The following is a 14,099-nucleotide window of genomic DNA, read 5'->3' as shown; positions in this document are numbered from 1 at the left end:
AAAGACCACATGATTCCTCAATTGATACAGAAAAAGCTTTTGATAATATTCAGCATCCCTTCATGATCAGAACACTTAAGAAAATTGGTATAGATGGGACATTTCTCAAACTGATAGAGGCCATATACAGCAAACCCACAGCCAATATCGTATTGAATAGAGTTAAATTGAAATCATTTCCACTCAGATCAGAAACCAGACAAGGCTGCCCATTGTCTCCACTGCACTTTAACATTGTAATGGAAGTTTTAGCCACTGCAATTAGGGAAGAAAAGGCAATCAAGTGTATCCATATAGAGTCAGAAGAGATCAAACTTTCCCTCTTCACAGATGATATGATTGTATATCTGGAAAACACCAGGGATTCTACTGCAAAACTCTTAGAAGTGATCAAGGAATACAGAAGTGTCTCAGGTTACAAAATCAACATTCATAAACCGGTAACCTTCATATATACCAACAATAGTCAAGCTGAAAAAACAGTTAAGGACTCTATTCCATTCACAGTAGTGCCAAAGAAGATGAAATATTTGTGAGTTTATCTAACAAAGGATGTGAAACATCTCTATAAAGAGAACTATGAAACTCTAAGAAAAGAAATAGCTGAAAATGTTAACAAATGGAAAAACATACCATGCTCATGGCTGGGAAGAATCAACATCGTTAAAATGTCCATACTACCAAAATCAATATACAATTTTAATGCAATCCCTATTAAAGCTCCACTGTCATACTTTAAAAATCTTGAAAATATAATACTTCATTTTATATGGAATCAGAAAAACCCTCGAATAGCCAAGACATTACTCAGAAATAAAAACAAAGGTGGAGGAATCACGCTACCAGACCTCAGACTATACTACAAATCGACAGTGATCAAAACAGCATGGTATTGGCACAAAAATAGAAAAGTAGATGTCTGGAGCAGAATAGAGAACCAAGAGTTGAATCCAGCTACTTACCGTTATTTGATCTTTGACAAGCCAATTAAAAACATTCAGTGCGGGGCGGCGCCTGTGGCTCAGTGAGTAGGGCGCCGGCCCCATATGCCGAGGGTGGCGGGTTCAAACCCAGCCCCGGCCAATCTGCAACAAAAAAAAATAGCCGGGCGTTGTGGCAGGCGCCTGTAGTCCCAGCTACTCGGGAGGCTGAGGCAAGAGAATCGCGTAAGCCCAAGAGTTAGAGATTGCTGTGAGCTGTGTGACGCCACAGCACTCTACCAAGGGCGGTACAGTGAGACTCCGTCTCTACAAAAAAAAAAAAAACATTAAGTGGGGAAAAGAGTCCCTATTTAACAAATGGTGCTGGGTGAACTGGCTGGCAACCTGTAGAGGACTGAAACTGAACCCACACCTTTCACCTTTAACTAAGATAGACTCTCACTGGATTAAAGATTTAAACTTAAGACATGAAACTATAAAAATACTAGAAGAGAGTGCAGGGAAAACCCTTGAAGAAATCGGTCTGGATGAGTATTTTATGAGGAGGACCCCCCAGGCAATTGAAGCAGCTTCAAAAATACACTACTGGGACCTGATCAAACTGAAAAGCTTCTGCACAGCTAAGAACATAGTAAGTAAAGGAAGCAAGCAGCCTTCAGAATGGGAGAAGATATTTGCAGGATATGTCTCCGACAAAGGTTTAATAACCAGAATCCACAGAGAACTCAAATGTATAAGCAAGAAAAGAACAAGTGATCCCATCGCAGGCTGTGCAAGGGACTTGAAGAAAATGCCAGGAAGGCTATGTTAACCAGTGTGATGAAAATGTGTCCAACAGTCTACAAAACCAGTGTATGGTGCCCCATGGTCGCATTGATGTACACAGCTATGATTTAATAAAAAAAAAAATAAATAATAGTTTGTCAATTATACCTCCATAGAGTTGGAAAAAAAGAACAAAAAAATAAAAGTGTTGCTTCTTAATAAGGCCTTAAAAAAGGCTTTGGAACCATTTAAAAAAAATTTTTTTTTTTTTTTGTTTAGGAATATTCTAAATTTTTACAATTGCCTCAATCCTTTTTTTTTTTTATTTGATGTTTTTACTATTTATCTAAACTTTTGGTCTTTTTTTTTTTTAATTCAAGGCCTTAGATATCTGTTTACTTTTCCCAGTTGTAATCTCAGAAATAGAATCTAGTTTTTTAAAAATATATTTGTTTTGCTTTTATTTATTTTTTTTTTTGTCAAGGCATTACCTATTGACGAATTTTTTTTTTCATGATCAAGAACAGATTCATTTTGTACTAACTATGCTACCATGAGTTTTTAGTTTTATGAATGATGCCTGTGAATTCCTTAGAGGAATCTTATATGTTGTAGTTAACTTATTATGTACAAAATAATTTATTACTTTGCCTCTTTTGTTTGAGAGATTAACCAGCAGAGCCAAAAACCACAGCAAAAAGGATGGGAAGTACCATGGAGAAGGTGACAAATGGAGATAGTTCTGACTGCAGGAAGGGTTGGAACATCTGAGGTGGGAAGGAGGGGAGCTTTTATAATGGTGACTCTGAGTAAGTGTGGAGAAAATTGATTCAAACATTTGATCTTGGATCAAAGAATCTCTATTATGAACGGTCAATGTTAAAAATATGAACCATACGGAAGCTGTTGCCTGTGAAGTCATTTGCGTACTCTAACTGAAGAGATGTAAAAGCCAGTTCATTGCTATAAACGAGTACAGATTTTCTTCCTGGGCCATATGTTTTGGAGTTTTTCTCTCTCCAGAAAGTTGAGTGGGGGTAGAAAATTACTGGTTGACATATTCTTCACTGTTGAAAATAAGTATACTGAATTCTTTTTATTTTTGATTCATTACTGCTGATCAATTTGAAACTTTTGAACTTCCTCAAAAATATCAATAAGAACATTTTTTGAAAGATATTTTTATTTCAAAGTAGAGTATTTGCCATAAGTTTAGTACTAGATATGATTTATTGTTACAGTGTGTTATTATACATTTTTTAAAAAGGAGTGTATCAAGGGCCTCAGAGAATGGCATGCTTGACCTTGATTTTCCCACACGTGGGCTAGGAATGATAATCCCTATTATGAGCCATTAAGGCAATGTCTATAAAATTCTTTGATATTCTCAGATGAAAATTTTTATGTGTGTAGGATTTTAGCATTGAGTACATTATTTAATAGGCATCAGAATGCTGCAATCTAATTGACCTTTTCAGATTTTCATAATTATGTCCTTTTATGTAAACTTGCCCTAACAACCTTATCACCTAAGAAAAATTATGTTTCCCCATTATGATGCAAGGTTCTCCTCCCCTCCTAGTCATATATGGTGAGTGAATTTCTTCTAAGTATTTTTTCAGATTTATTTATTTATTAATGGGTTCATCATTCCAACTGGTCTTATAGAAGGTAAGGTGTTCAGTTTTTTTTTTTTTTCAGATTAATATATGGATACAGACAATTAGGCTACAGTGTTTGTGTTAGCTAGATAAAGTCCAAGTTGTAGTTGAGTCTTTCATCCAGGTTGTGTGCCATATACCCCTACATGTACCCGCTAGGTGAGAGATAATTTTCACCTACTCAACTACAAGTCCTCACAAGAAAAAAACACAACTGAATTCAAGTGGAGGGATGTGGGAAGAGGGAGAGGCCACAAGGGAGGAGGGAATGGGTTTAGTAAGTTCTCAACTAATGGGTACAATGTAGGGGCATGTGGCACATCTCTTGGATGAAGGGCTCAACTACAACTTGGACTTTACCTAATGAATGCAAACAATGTTACCCAATTGTTCATACCGGTGGTTCTCAACCTTCCTAATGCTGCAATGTATTTTCATTATTAAAAAGGGGTTGCAACCCACAGGTTGAGAACTGCTGGTTTATACCCATATATTATTTGGAGAACATCTTCCTACTGAGGTCTTCAGTTTTTGACAATGAGCCCATCAAAATTGTTCTTTTTCTGAGTGGGTTTTTTTTTTTGGAAGATGCAGTAACTCTACCTCATGGGGAGAAAAGCGCATGATTTTTCTGTGAATGACTGGGAATGACTGGTGTCATTCTGTGTAATTCTGTGAATGACTAGTCTATCTCCAAAATAGAATTTGATATTCTAGTTGACTAATACTTCTTAGAGAGAGGCCCTATTAGGAAGATCCCATTGTCAGGGGTTGGAATGGGAGCAAGAACATTATGTTCAAGACTTAGGGTCCAGAAAATCTTCCTGTTATAAAGTGAACCTTGGCCTATAACAAATCTTATTTTAATTTTTAACATGATGCAGAAGAGTAGGGAAAGTGAACATATGTAAGCTATTTTAAGCTGATTGATGCTAACACTAATGGATATTCCTATTCAAAGTACTGAATATTGGCATCCTTTATAAAGTCATTTAGACTGAAGGCTTCTTCTATTGGAGACAATATGCATTGGTCCTCAAGTTTAGTATGCATAGAAATGTCCTTTAGCCCCATTCCCAAGGATTTTGATTTAGTATGTCTGGGGTGGGGCATAGGAAACTTCAGTTTTAACAAGCACTGTAGTTGATTTTGGAGCAGGTGGTCTAAGGGTGTTATAGTGTAATTCGTAAGGCCTACTACTATGAATCTTGCCATTAGTCAGGTGACCTCTGGTAAGGTACTTAATCTTTTTTTGGGCATCTTTTTCCTTATGTATAAAAATGAAGGTTATAATACATAATTATACTAAATCTAACTCATGGGGGTTTGTTAAGAATTATAGAAGTAAAACAGCATAGTTCTGGCTCATAGTATGAACTTGATAATAGTCTCTATACAAATTAGGCATGGAGATTTTGGTTCTGAGGATGATAGATTATGCTCATTCCTCCCATCTCTTCCAGGGAGCACAGTCATAAAACCTGGACAGAATTAATGAAGCATCTATTAATCTTTGAGGACTTTGAAAAGTAAATAGTAGGAAGATTGTGGAAGAACACCAGAATTTGAATTATCTATAAACTGGCAGTAAATTTATCAGTTTTCTCCCCAGTTGTTCCTTTACCTGAGTACAGTGGAGCCTGAAACCTAGAAGTGAGGACCAGGCAACAGGCTGAGCTCCAGGAGATAGTCTTTATTCCTGGTGCAAGAAATGTGGCAAAATGAACGCTAATGCCAGAAATAGTACAGAAACCTGTTCTTTCCTTCCTTTCTCCTTCTTATGCCCCAGGCCCTGAGCAATCCTGTAGGGGCAACAGTAGACCAGCAGGAGCCAAACTCTGAGGAAAAGCAATTTTGTCTTCATTAGTGAAACTCCGAGGAAAAGCAATTTTGTCTTCATTAGTGAGCTGTGAACCCAAAGAAAGGAGTAAATTCCTGTTAGTTTTTTTTTTTTTGTCTTCCCCACCCTACCCCCCAACCCTCACCCCTGTTGACCTCTGCCCTGGAAGTATGTGGCGAGTGGGGTAACTAAAGGTGGCGCCCCATGGAACTAGAAAGTGTAAGAGAGACCGCAGAGGAGAAGAGCTTCACAGAACCTTGAAGTTATTTATGAACTCCTGGGATCACCTCTGAGCTGCACCTCTGATCTGATCCTAATCAGCATACCAAGATGCTGAGAACAGAATTAACAAATAGGTGATTATGGGACATAAATAGGGCATATCCAGATAGCACTGCAAAAGCTTTGAAAACCAACATTAGAATCAAAGCACACAAAAGTGAATTGGAACTAATTCAGACTGGACCTAACCAGGTCAATTGTCTGCTAAAAATAATACTAACAAAAACAATTCTGTGTGAGTTTTAAACAAGACCCAGTGGCTCATGGTATACTATTCAAAATGTCCAGGATGCAATCCAAAATTATTCAGCATCTGAAGAACCAGAACTTCAATGACAAAAAGCAGTCAACAGGGTGGTGCCTGTGGCTCAAAGGAGTAGGGCTCTGGCCCCATATGCCAGAGGTGGCAGGTTCAAACCCAGCCTCGGCCAAAAACTGCAAAAAAACAAACAAACAAAAAAAAAAACCCAAAAAACCCTGTCAACAAATACCAATGTGAAGATGCCACAGACATTGGAATTAACTCACAAAGACTTTAAAGCAGCTATTATTAAAATGCTTTATGAAGCATCACACTGATGAAATGAATGGGAAAATAGAAATATTCCTCAAAGAAATAGAAGATATGAAGAACCAAATGAAAAATTTTAAACTGAAAATATAATATCCAGGGAAAAATATAACACCTCACTGGATGAGCTCACAATAGAAATGTCAAGGAACTTGAAGATTGATAAATAGAAATTATTCAACCTGAACAAAGTAGAGAAAAAGAGATACCCTCCTCCCACTCAAAGAAACAAAGAGCAGATCTTCAGGAGTCTGTGGGACAATAATAAAAGTTCAGTATTTGTGACATTGTAATCTCAAAAGGAATGAATGAAATATTCTGTTACATTTCTGGAAACATCAGGAATGAATGAAAAGCAACAGATAATAGTAAATATCTTGGGAAATGCAATACACTGTTCTTTTTTCTGGTGAATTCTTTGAAGTATGTTTGATAGGTGAAAGCAAACATGGGATTTTCAGCATATGAAGCCTGACAATTAAGTTGGTAAACTCATCCTAGAAAACGTGCTACATACCTCATTGCTGAATATCATGGTGGTTACCTCCTAAGTACTCCCCTTGGGAAACTATGCATTGACACTAGCACCTATTCCACCCTTCAAAGCGATTTTGTAACTCTCTTTCTGGAATGGCCATCAGAGTGTCATCATATTACTCTTGATGTCTTGCATGTCCTCAAAATGTCTTCCTTTCAATATTTCCTTTGTCTTCCAGTAAAGAAAAATTTTATTGGTGGCCAGATCAGGTGAGTAGGGAGGGTGTTCCTATGTAGTTATTTGTTTACTGGCTACAAACTCCCTCTCAGACAGTGCTGTGTGAGCTGCGGCATTGTCATGATGCAAGAGCCACGAGTCGTCCAAAAGTTCAGCTCATTTTCAGTTAAGATTTTCCTGTTTCTCTATTGAATGTTTACTTGGTCTGCTGTGCTTCTACAAACCAGCCAAAGATTTTGATGCACAATTGGATGAAATTTTGCAATGTTTTCATTAGTTCTGCTCATTACTAGCAGCCCTGACCTCTCTTCATCAGTGATACTTTCTTTCTTCTCAGAAAAATATTTAATCCATTTGTACACTGCCATTTCCATCATGGCATTATTCCTATATACTTGAACTAACATGTTCTGAGTTTTTCTTACCCTGTTTGCAAGTTTAACAAGAAATTCAATGTTGATCATCACTGTAGTTCAAGCTCTGACATTTTCATGAGGGCACACAAAAACACCCAACAATAATAACAAATATCACTTAGCAAGATACTCCCACAAGTTGATGTGAACTCAGCTGTGAGACACTGGTATACCAAGGTTATGAAACCCATTGAGTTGTTTGTTCTCTGTTGACAAGCATGAGTTTATGAACTTAATTGTCAGATCCTTGTATATATTAAAAAATGTAATATATAGATAAATAATAACATAAAAGGGGAGGATAAAGGGACCTGTATTATAGTACATTTTTGATATTCTACTCAAAGAGGTAAAATGTTAATTCTAACTACATTGTGAAAAGTTAAATATGTACATATTACAATTCTCTATCAGCTCTAAAGAAGTCAGGAAAGGGAAAACAGGGAAAAAGCAGAAAAAAAATGATAGATCTAAATAATCCTAAAATATCGGTAATGACATTAAGTGTGAGTGGTTAAACACATGAATTAAAAGACAGAGGTTGTCAGAAATGATAGGGGAAAAAAGCATGAGCCCAGCTCTATGCTGTATCAAAGAAACTCATTTCAAATATGATATTGTTAAGCTAAAGTAAGAGGATGAAAAAGTGTATAAATGAGAAACAAAAGATGTAAATACTAATCAAAAGAAAGATGGAATTGGGCTATATTAACAGTGTACCAATTTTCATCATCATGGAAAACTTGCTAGTAACAAATTCTTGTACTGGGACTTATTTAGCATCTGCACCAGCAGAGGGAAGATTGAATGATCTGAATTTGTTGAGAAGTTGGGAAACTTCACATTTCACAAGGGATTTTTGCTTTTCCTATATCTAAAAACTGGATTCCTTATACTACAACTGGATTTCTTATTGTATAACTTATTGTCTATTTCTGTGACTTCCTGCATAGTACAGAATTATTGTATGATGTAGTATATTATGTTAGATGACATTTTAAATGGCAATTAAATGTAACATGTGTTGTATCAATAATGCACATAAAGTGATGACAGTATAAGTGAATGTTGACCTGTAGACAAGGACAACCAACTGGCACAATTCCCTCCTAGTAATAACTCTTTTAAAGGCCATAGCTTGTATGAAGCATCTACATTAAAAATGTGATTTTAGACTTGGTAGAATAAGGTCAATGCACAGAATAATGTCTGAGAGCTCATTTATCTCAAAGTGTTCATATTTATCTGTAGGTCAGCCAGTTGGTTGACAAATGTGTTATTATTACTTGGAATATACCAGTGAACAAAAAAACATTTAAAAATCTGACCTTGGGGAGCTTGCATTCTAGGAGGACAGACATGCAATAAATAATTAACATAATTCATAGGTTAGGTGGTAAATGTTATGGGAAAAGAAAAGGGCAAGGGAATGGGGAATCAGGAGAATAGGGGGTAGGGGTTGAGTGTGTCGAGATGCGGTAGGCTATGGTAGGGTTAGGGAAATCAGGGTAGTTCCTTTAAGAAGTTGACATTTGAGCAGACACAGTGAAGGAATGGAAGAGTTAGCTAACTGGATGTCTGGTAGAAGAGGTTCTAAGCAAGGGAATAGCTGGCTGAAAAGTCCCAAGGCCAAAGTGTGATAGACATGTCCCTTATCGATTAGTGAGCAAATAGGTAGAGTATGGTAGGAGGTGATGTCAGAGAGGTACCAGGGCCATATTGTGTAGAGCCTTTCAGGTATCATAAGGATTCTGTTTTTTTGTTCTCAGAGAGCCATTAGATCATAGGAGTGTTGCAGTTTCTGCAGTCATATCTCTTCAATTTTCATGGAGACCTCTCCCTTGTCTTTTGAACAAACATATGCTTTATTATTTCTTTTGGGATGGAACTGCAAAGTTGGAATAATTCAAATATGTTTAATACTTAAAATGGGAAACATTTTCATTTACATTATTTCTTTTTATACCAAGCAGCACTGTTTTTTCAAGCACCTAGCAGCAGTCCCCAACCTTTTGGAGGAAACAGTTTCTTAGAAGACAATTTTTCCATGGATGGTGGGGAGAGACATTTTACCCTCATTATGCACAGCCTAGATTGCAGTTTACAGTAGGGTTCTCGATCCTCTGAGAATCTAATGCCTCCTCTGATATGATAGGAGGCAGAGCCCAAGTGTTGATGCAGTGATGGGAGTGGCTGTACATACAGATGAAGCTTCACTTGCTTGTCCACCACTCACCCACCCTGCTGTGGGGCCTGGTTCTTGACAGGCCAGGGACCAGTACTAGTCTGTGGCCTGGGGGGTAGGGACCAAAGACCTAAAGAATAGTTGTGATCACAGCTTTTAAAGCTGTCTCTTTAAAATATTTTGAATGTTAGTTGGCATAGCTGAAGATGGAAGGATAATTATTTTGACCATTACACACCAGCTTTGAAAGAGTAAAGACAATAGTACATGGGCAATAAGCCAAATATATAGATCACAGAGTCATCCCATATGCCCTCGCAGTCACTCTGTAGTATTTTATTTTTATTTTTTATTATTTTTTAATGTAGCTGATGGCATTTTCTGGGTGAGGCCCAATCTATAAATTTAATCTGTGGCTTAATGAAGACACTGCTTTTTTCTTGAAATGAATTATTCACTCTTAGGGATGGAGGACTTCTGACTGCTAGACAATCCTTGAGGCAAATTCTGGGATCAGGTGTGGTGATAGGAAGGTTTCTAGAAAGGGCATTGTAAGTGGTGTTGCTTTTTAAAATCTGTAGAAAGTAGTGCTGTCTTAATTATTCTAAAGGAAATGAATAAGTGGAAAATATAAAAGAGAAATTATACCATTGAGATGGTCTCTTTACTTTGGGGAATCTTCTTCCCTTTTCTTTGTAAGATAATTAATGGGTTGATTTTATTTAACTGTGGGAAACAAATGAAACCATTAAATGTTTATATTGAAAGAAAATACATAAAAAAAAGTCAGTGAAGCTTTCTGTAGGCCACATGGCTTGCCCCCAGTCCATAAATGCTGTGACTTTCCAACACAACTGCCAAACACTGCCTCACATATTCTTTGTGAAACTTCCTTTCCATTCCAAATCCACTTGGTATTTTCATTATGGTCTTACTAAAATTGAAAGATGTCCAAAGGGACTTATAAGATGGATTTTTCCCTTTATTGAGGAGGATAAAAAGAGGAAGTACACAAAAGCTTTCTAGTTGGTATCTTTTCAGGGAGACATATTGATAAAAAAAAAATATTGTCACTTCTATAGAAAGAAGATCTTTTAATTTGACATTTTTTATGGTGAGCATTTGGGTAAATGTATATGGTTTCCCTTTATCTTAGCAACTTGTATAATATCCTGGGTAAGACTATTGGGACAGAAAATATGATTCTCTTTACATGTATAACATAGGAGTAAAAATGTACCTAAAAGATATATATGTTGACTGTGGACTTCATATAAGTGCAGGCACATACTTAATAATAATGGTTTTCAGGATTAGGTCAGTTTTGCCTGATTTTGTATTCCTTTCTCTCTATTTCCTCTAAATCTTTGTCTTTGGATATCTGATAACTATTTTTCTTTTTTTTTATTTATTTTTATTAAACCATAGCTGTGTACATTAGTATGATCGTGGGGCACCATACACTTGGTTCATAGATCGTTTGACACATTTTCATCACATTAGTTAACATAGCTTTTGTAGCATTTTCTTAGTTATTTTGCTAAGACCTTTACATTCCACATTTACTAGGATTCACATATACCCTTATAAGATGCACCGCAGGTGTAATCCCATTAATCCCCCTCCTTCCCCCTCCCCCCCTTTTCCCTTTCTCCCTATTCTTAGGTTATAACTGGGTTATAGCTTTCATGTGAAGGTCCTACATTAGTTTCATAATAAGGGTGAGTACATTGGGTACTTTTTCTTCCATTCTTGAGACACTTTACTAAGAAGAACTATTTTTCTATGTCTCATATATACAAAACTTATTATGGAGGTCTGGGAACTCTTCTTTGCTCCCATATGTAGACATGCATGCTTAAACATAGTTAAAACCTCTTATAAAAGACAAACCCATCCACCAGTATGGTCCATCTGTTGTTCTCTTCATTATCTCTCTCTTTTTTTTAAAGAGTCAGAGTCTAACTTTATCGCCCTTGGTAGAGTGCCGTGGCATCACAGCTCATAGCAACCTCGAACTCCTGGGCTTAAGCGATTCTCTTGCCTCAGCAAGAGACCCTAGTCCCTCCCAAGTAGGTGGGACTACAGGTACCCATCACAACACCTGGCTACTTTTTTTTGTTGCAGTTTGGCTGGGGCCGGGTTCAAACCTGCCACCCTTGGTATATGGGGGCGGCACCCTACCCACTGAGCCACAGGTGCTCCCCACTCTTCATTATCTCTTTATGGAAATGTATAAAGACTGGCAAGAAATGTTTTTGGGAAGGGAGTGATGGGACCTGGGACACTAGCACCCATAGGGCAGATAAAACTTGTGAATTACACTTTTAAATTATTTTTATCTTTTAGATCTTGAATTTGCCTGAGTTGACTGACGACTCCAAATACAAAACTAACCACCTTCGGGTACAGAATAGAAAAGAGCTTATTAAAATACTCTCTGCACGGTAAGCATCAAGTACTCATACAATTAAAAATTAAAATGTAGTAAGCATTTATCTGGTGCTTTGTGGGGTTTTTCTTGGCTTATTGGGATCAATTTGTATTTTATTCCACTTTGCAACAATTGTTAGTGGAACGATATTTCGAAACTATGTTATATTTGTTCAAAAGCATTTGGAATTATTTTATATCTTTTATTAAGTACTGAGTCATAATGATACATATAAGACAATCAGAATGACTTGAGTTATTTATGTGGTTTCAAACTGTTTGAGTAATAACAACAACCATAATTAAACATTATTTTGTACTTTCTTTGTGTTAAATGCTGTACATACATTGTTTCATTTAACCCTTGTAGTCATCCCATGCGGTTCAGTTATATCTGTCTTATAGATGAGGAAACTAAGGCAAAGAGAGGTGAAGTCCTGAATTTGTTGGGTTTCCTCTTGTGAATCATAATGATATTTCTGGGTCACCATTTTTGAAAATGCCATTTTGAGTTATGGGTCATAAAATATTAATGTTAATTATTTTATTTCCAGATTATTTTGTTCATGTCTGGTTGTGCTTTTATAGCATCTATATCAGTTTTTCACTCTTGTGTCACAAAATGTAGTAATTCTTACCTTTTCCTGTCACTTTCACTTCTCAATCTGTAGAAATAGGATTTATAGTTTTTTGAATCTAAATGCCTACATGAGCTGTTGTCTGGTATTTAAAATTTACTCTTATCATGCCAATAAATTTGATACTTTTGTTCAAATGCCATATCTAGTCTTTTGAAAAGGCTCCTATGTTTCTATGTAGTATATATCGAAGTTCTTAAAAAATAAAACTCTGCTGATGCCACTTTTATCTCTTTTGTTCCCTTTGTATTTGGGGATCTCTACATGACTGTCTGAGTCAGTGCCCATTTACCTATTTTCTGTTTCTGGAGTTTAAAGACTTCTCCACACTGTATCTTTTCCATGTGCCAAATGCTTTTCCCTTCAATAGGGGCTCTGAGTGTGGCGCAGAGACACAGAATGGGGAGTGAGAATTGGGTGCCCCTTTCTGTGTCATCAGTTAAATATGACTCTGATTCCACTGCTAAGCCCCGGAGCCCTCAATGATTAACCTTTCTCCACATGAGAATTAGCCATTTATTTCTGCTTTTTGCCTCTTTGCATCTCACACATTTTTAATTCGTTTAATTCATTGATAAGACTTTTTCCTTTCACACCATGGTTACTAAGTTTCAATAATAGCCACTTGTGAGAACTTTATCAAAAGCTCTTCGATAGTCTAAATAAATCATGTCCATGCTGTGAGAAGAGTGTATCCCAAGAAAAATACAAAACCTAGGCAGTTGAAGTGTCATCTTAGTTGCCAGTGCTTTCACAGCTTCAAGAACCACAAAGTTAAGTCATTGGTTTCCTATGTCCTAAAGTGTTTATTTCTTGCTAAATTCTGTTATCTGATTCAAATGTGGAAAGACTTTTGGCAGCATCTGCAACAGATTAATATCTATTTTCCCTTTTTGGGGAGAATTAAATAACTTGTCACCTTTTTGCTGCACTTATATATACAAAAGTGGGAATTTTTGCATTTGGAATCCATCAGGTTGACATATTTTTATTCAGACTTAACAAGGAATAAGATATCAAACCACAATGAAGAGCCTGGGAGGGTAATTTTAAGAGAGGAAAATTTGAGAAGGCGGTCACCTCATCACAGGTACTGGTGTTAACACACACTGCCTATGGAGCCCTCGATTGGTTGCTTGGAGGCTGGGCTTGTGCTCTCTTCTGCAAGTGTATTGAAATATTTTGGTGTGTTCTCCTCTGGTTTGCAGTTCTTCAGATCTCTTCCAGCTTCAGTATCTTCTCCTGTGTGGTGGTTCAAACAGTGACCACCAGGGAAGATTAGACCATTGATTGATTCCCATGTATAACCCTGTCATTTGTTCCCCTAAACAAGCATCAATGGATTCATTATTACTATTTAGTGCTTGACTTTTAGAAATCTCTGCAAGTGCTTTAAAATTTATCATTTTCATTATATGAGTGTTTTTCCAGTATTCAAAAACTTTTTATGGTTTTCCATAAATTACAGGATTAAATCTGGTCTCTTTAATCTGACATCCAGAATCTCCCATCTTTTCTGTTATCACTTTTCCTATCCACCTTTTCTCCTAATATGCATCAGAAATTAGGAAAGAGTTTTTTCTGAGCTTCGTCAGTTGTCCAGCACAAGCACAGTCAGCATTGGTGGTTGCTGGGAATGACATTGTTCAGGG

General features: G+C 36.8%; 1 protein-coding gene across 4 annotated transcripts in view; it reads left to right on the top strand.

The window, feature by feature from the left end:
• Positions 1-14,099, top strand: part of SUGCT (succinyl-CoA:glutarate-CoA transferase) — a 966,251-nt gene that overhangs the window by 445,859 nt on the left and 506,293 nt on the right. For all 4 annotated transcript variants that reach the window (XM_053609716.1, XM_053609717.1, XM_053609720.1 and 1 more), the window contains exon 11: positions 11,726-11,823. In XM_053609716.1, coding sequence (XP_053465691.1) covers positions 11,726-11,823 — 98 coding nt within the window. The remainder of the gene's footprint in view (positions 1-11,725; positions 11,824-14,099) is intronic.

The sequence above is a fragment of the Nycticebus coucang genome, chromosome 11 (genome assembly GCF_027406575.1).
Source record: "Nycticebus coucang isolate mNycCou1 chromosome 11, mNycCou1.pri, whole genome shotgun sequence".
Classification (NCBI taxonomy): domain Eukaryota; kingdom Metazoa; phylum Chordata; class Mammalia; order Primates; family Lorisidae; genus Nycticebus; species Nycticebus coucang.
The sequence above is the reverse complement of the archived record's forward strand: the minus strand, read 5'-3'. Positions and strand labels throughout refer to the sequence as shown.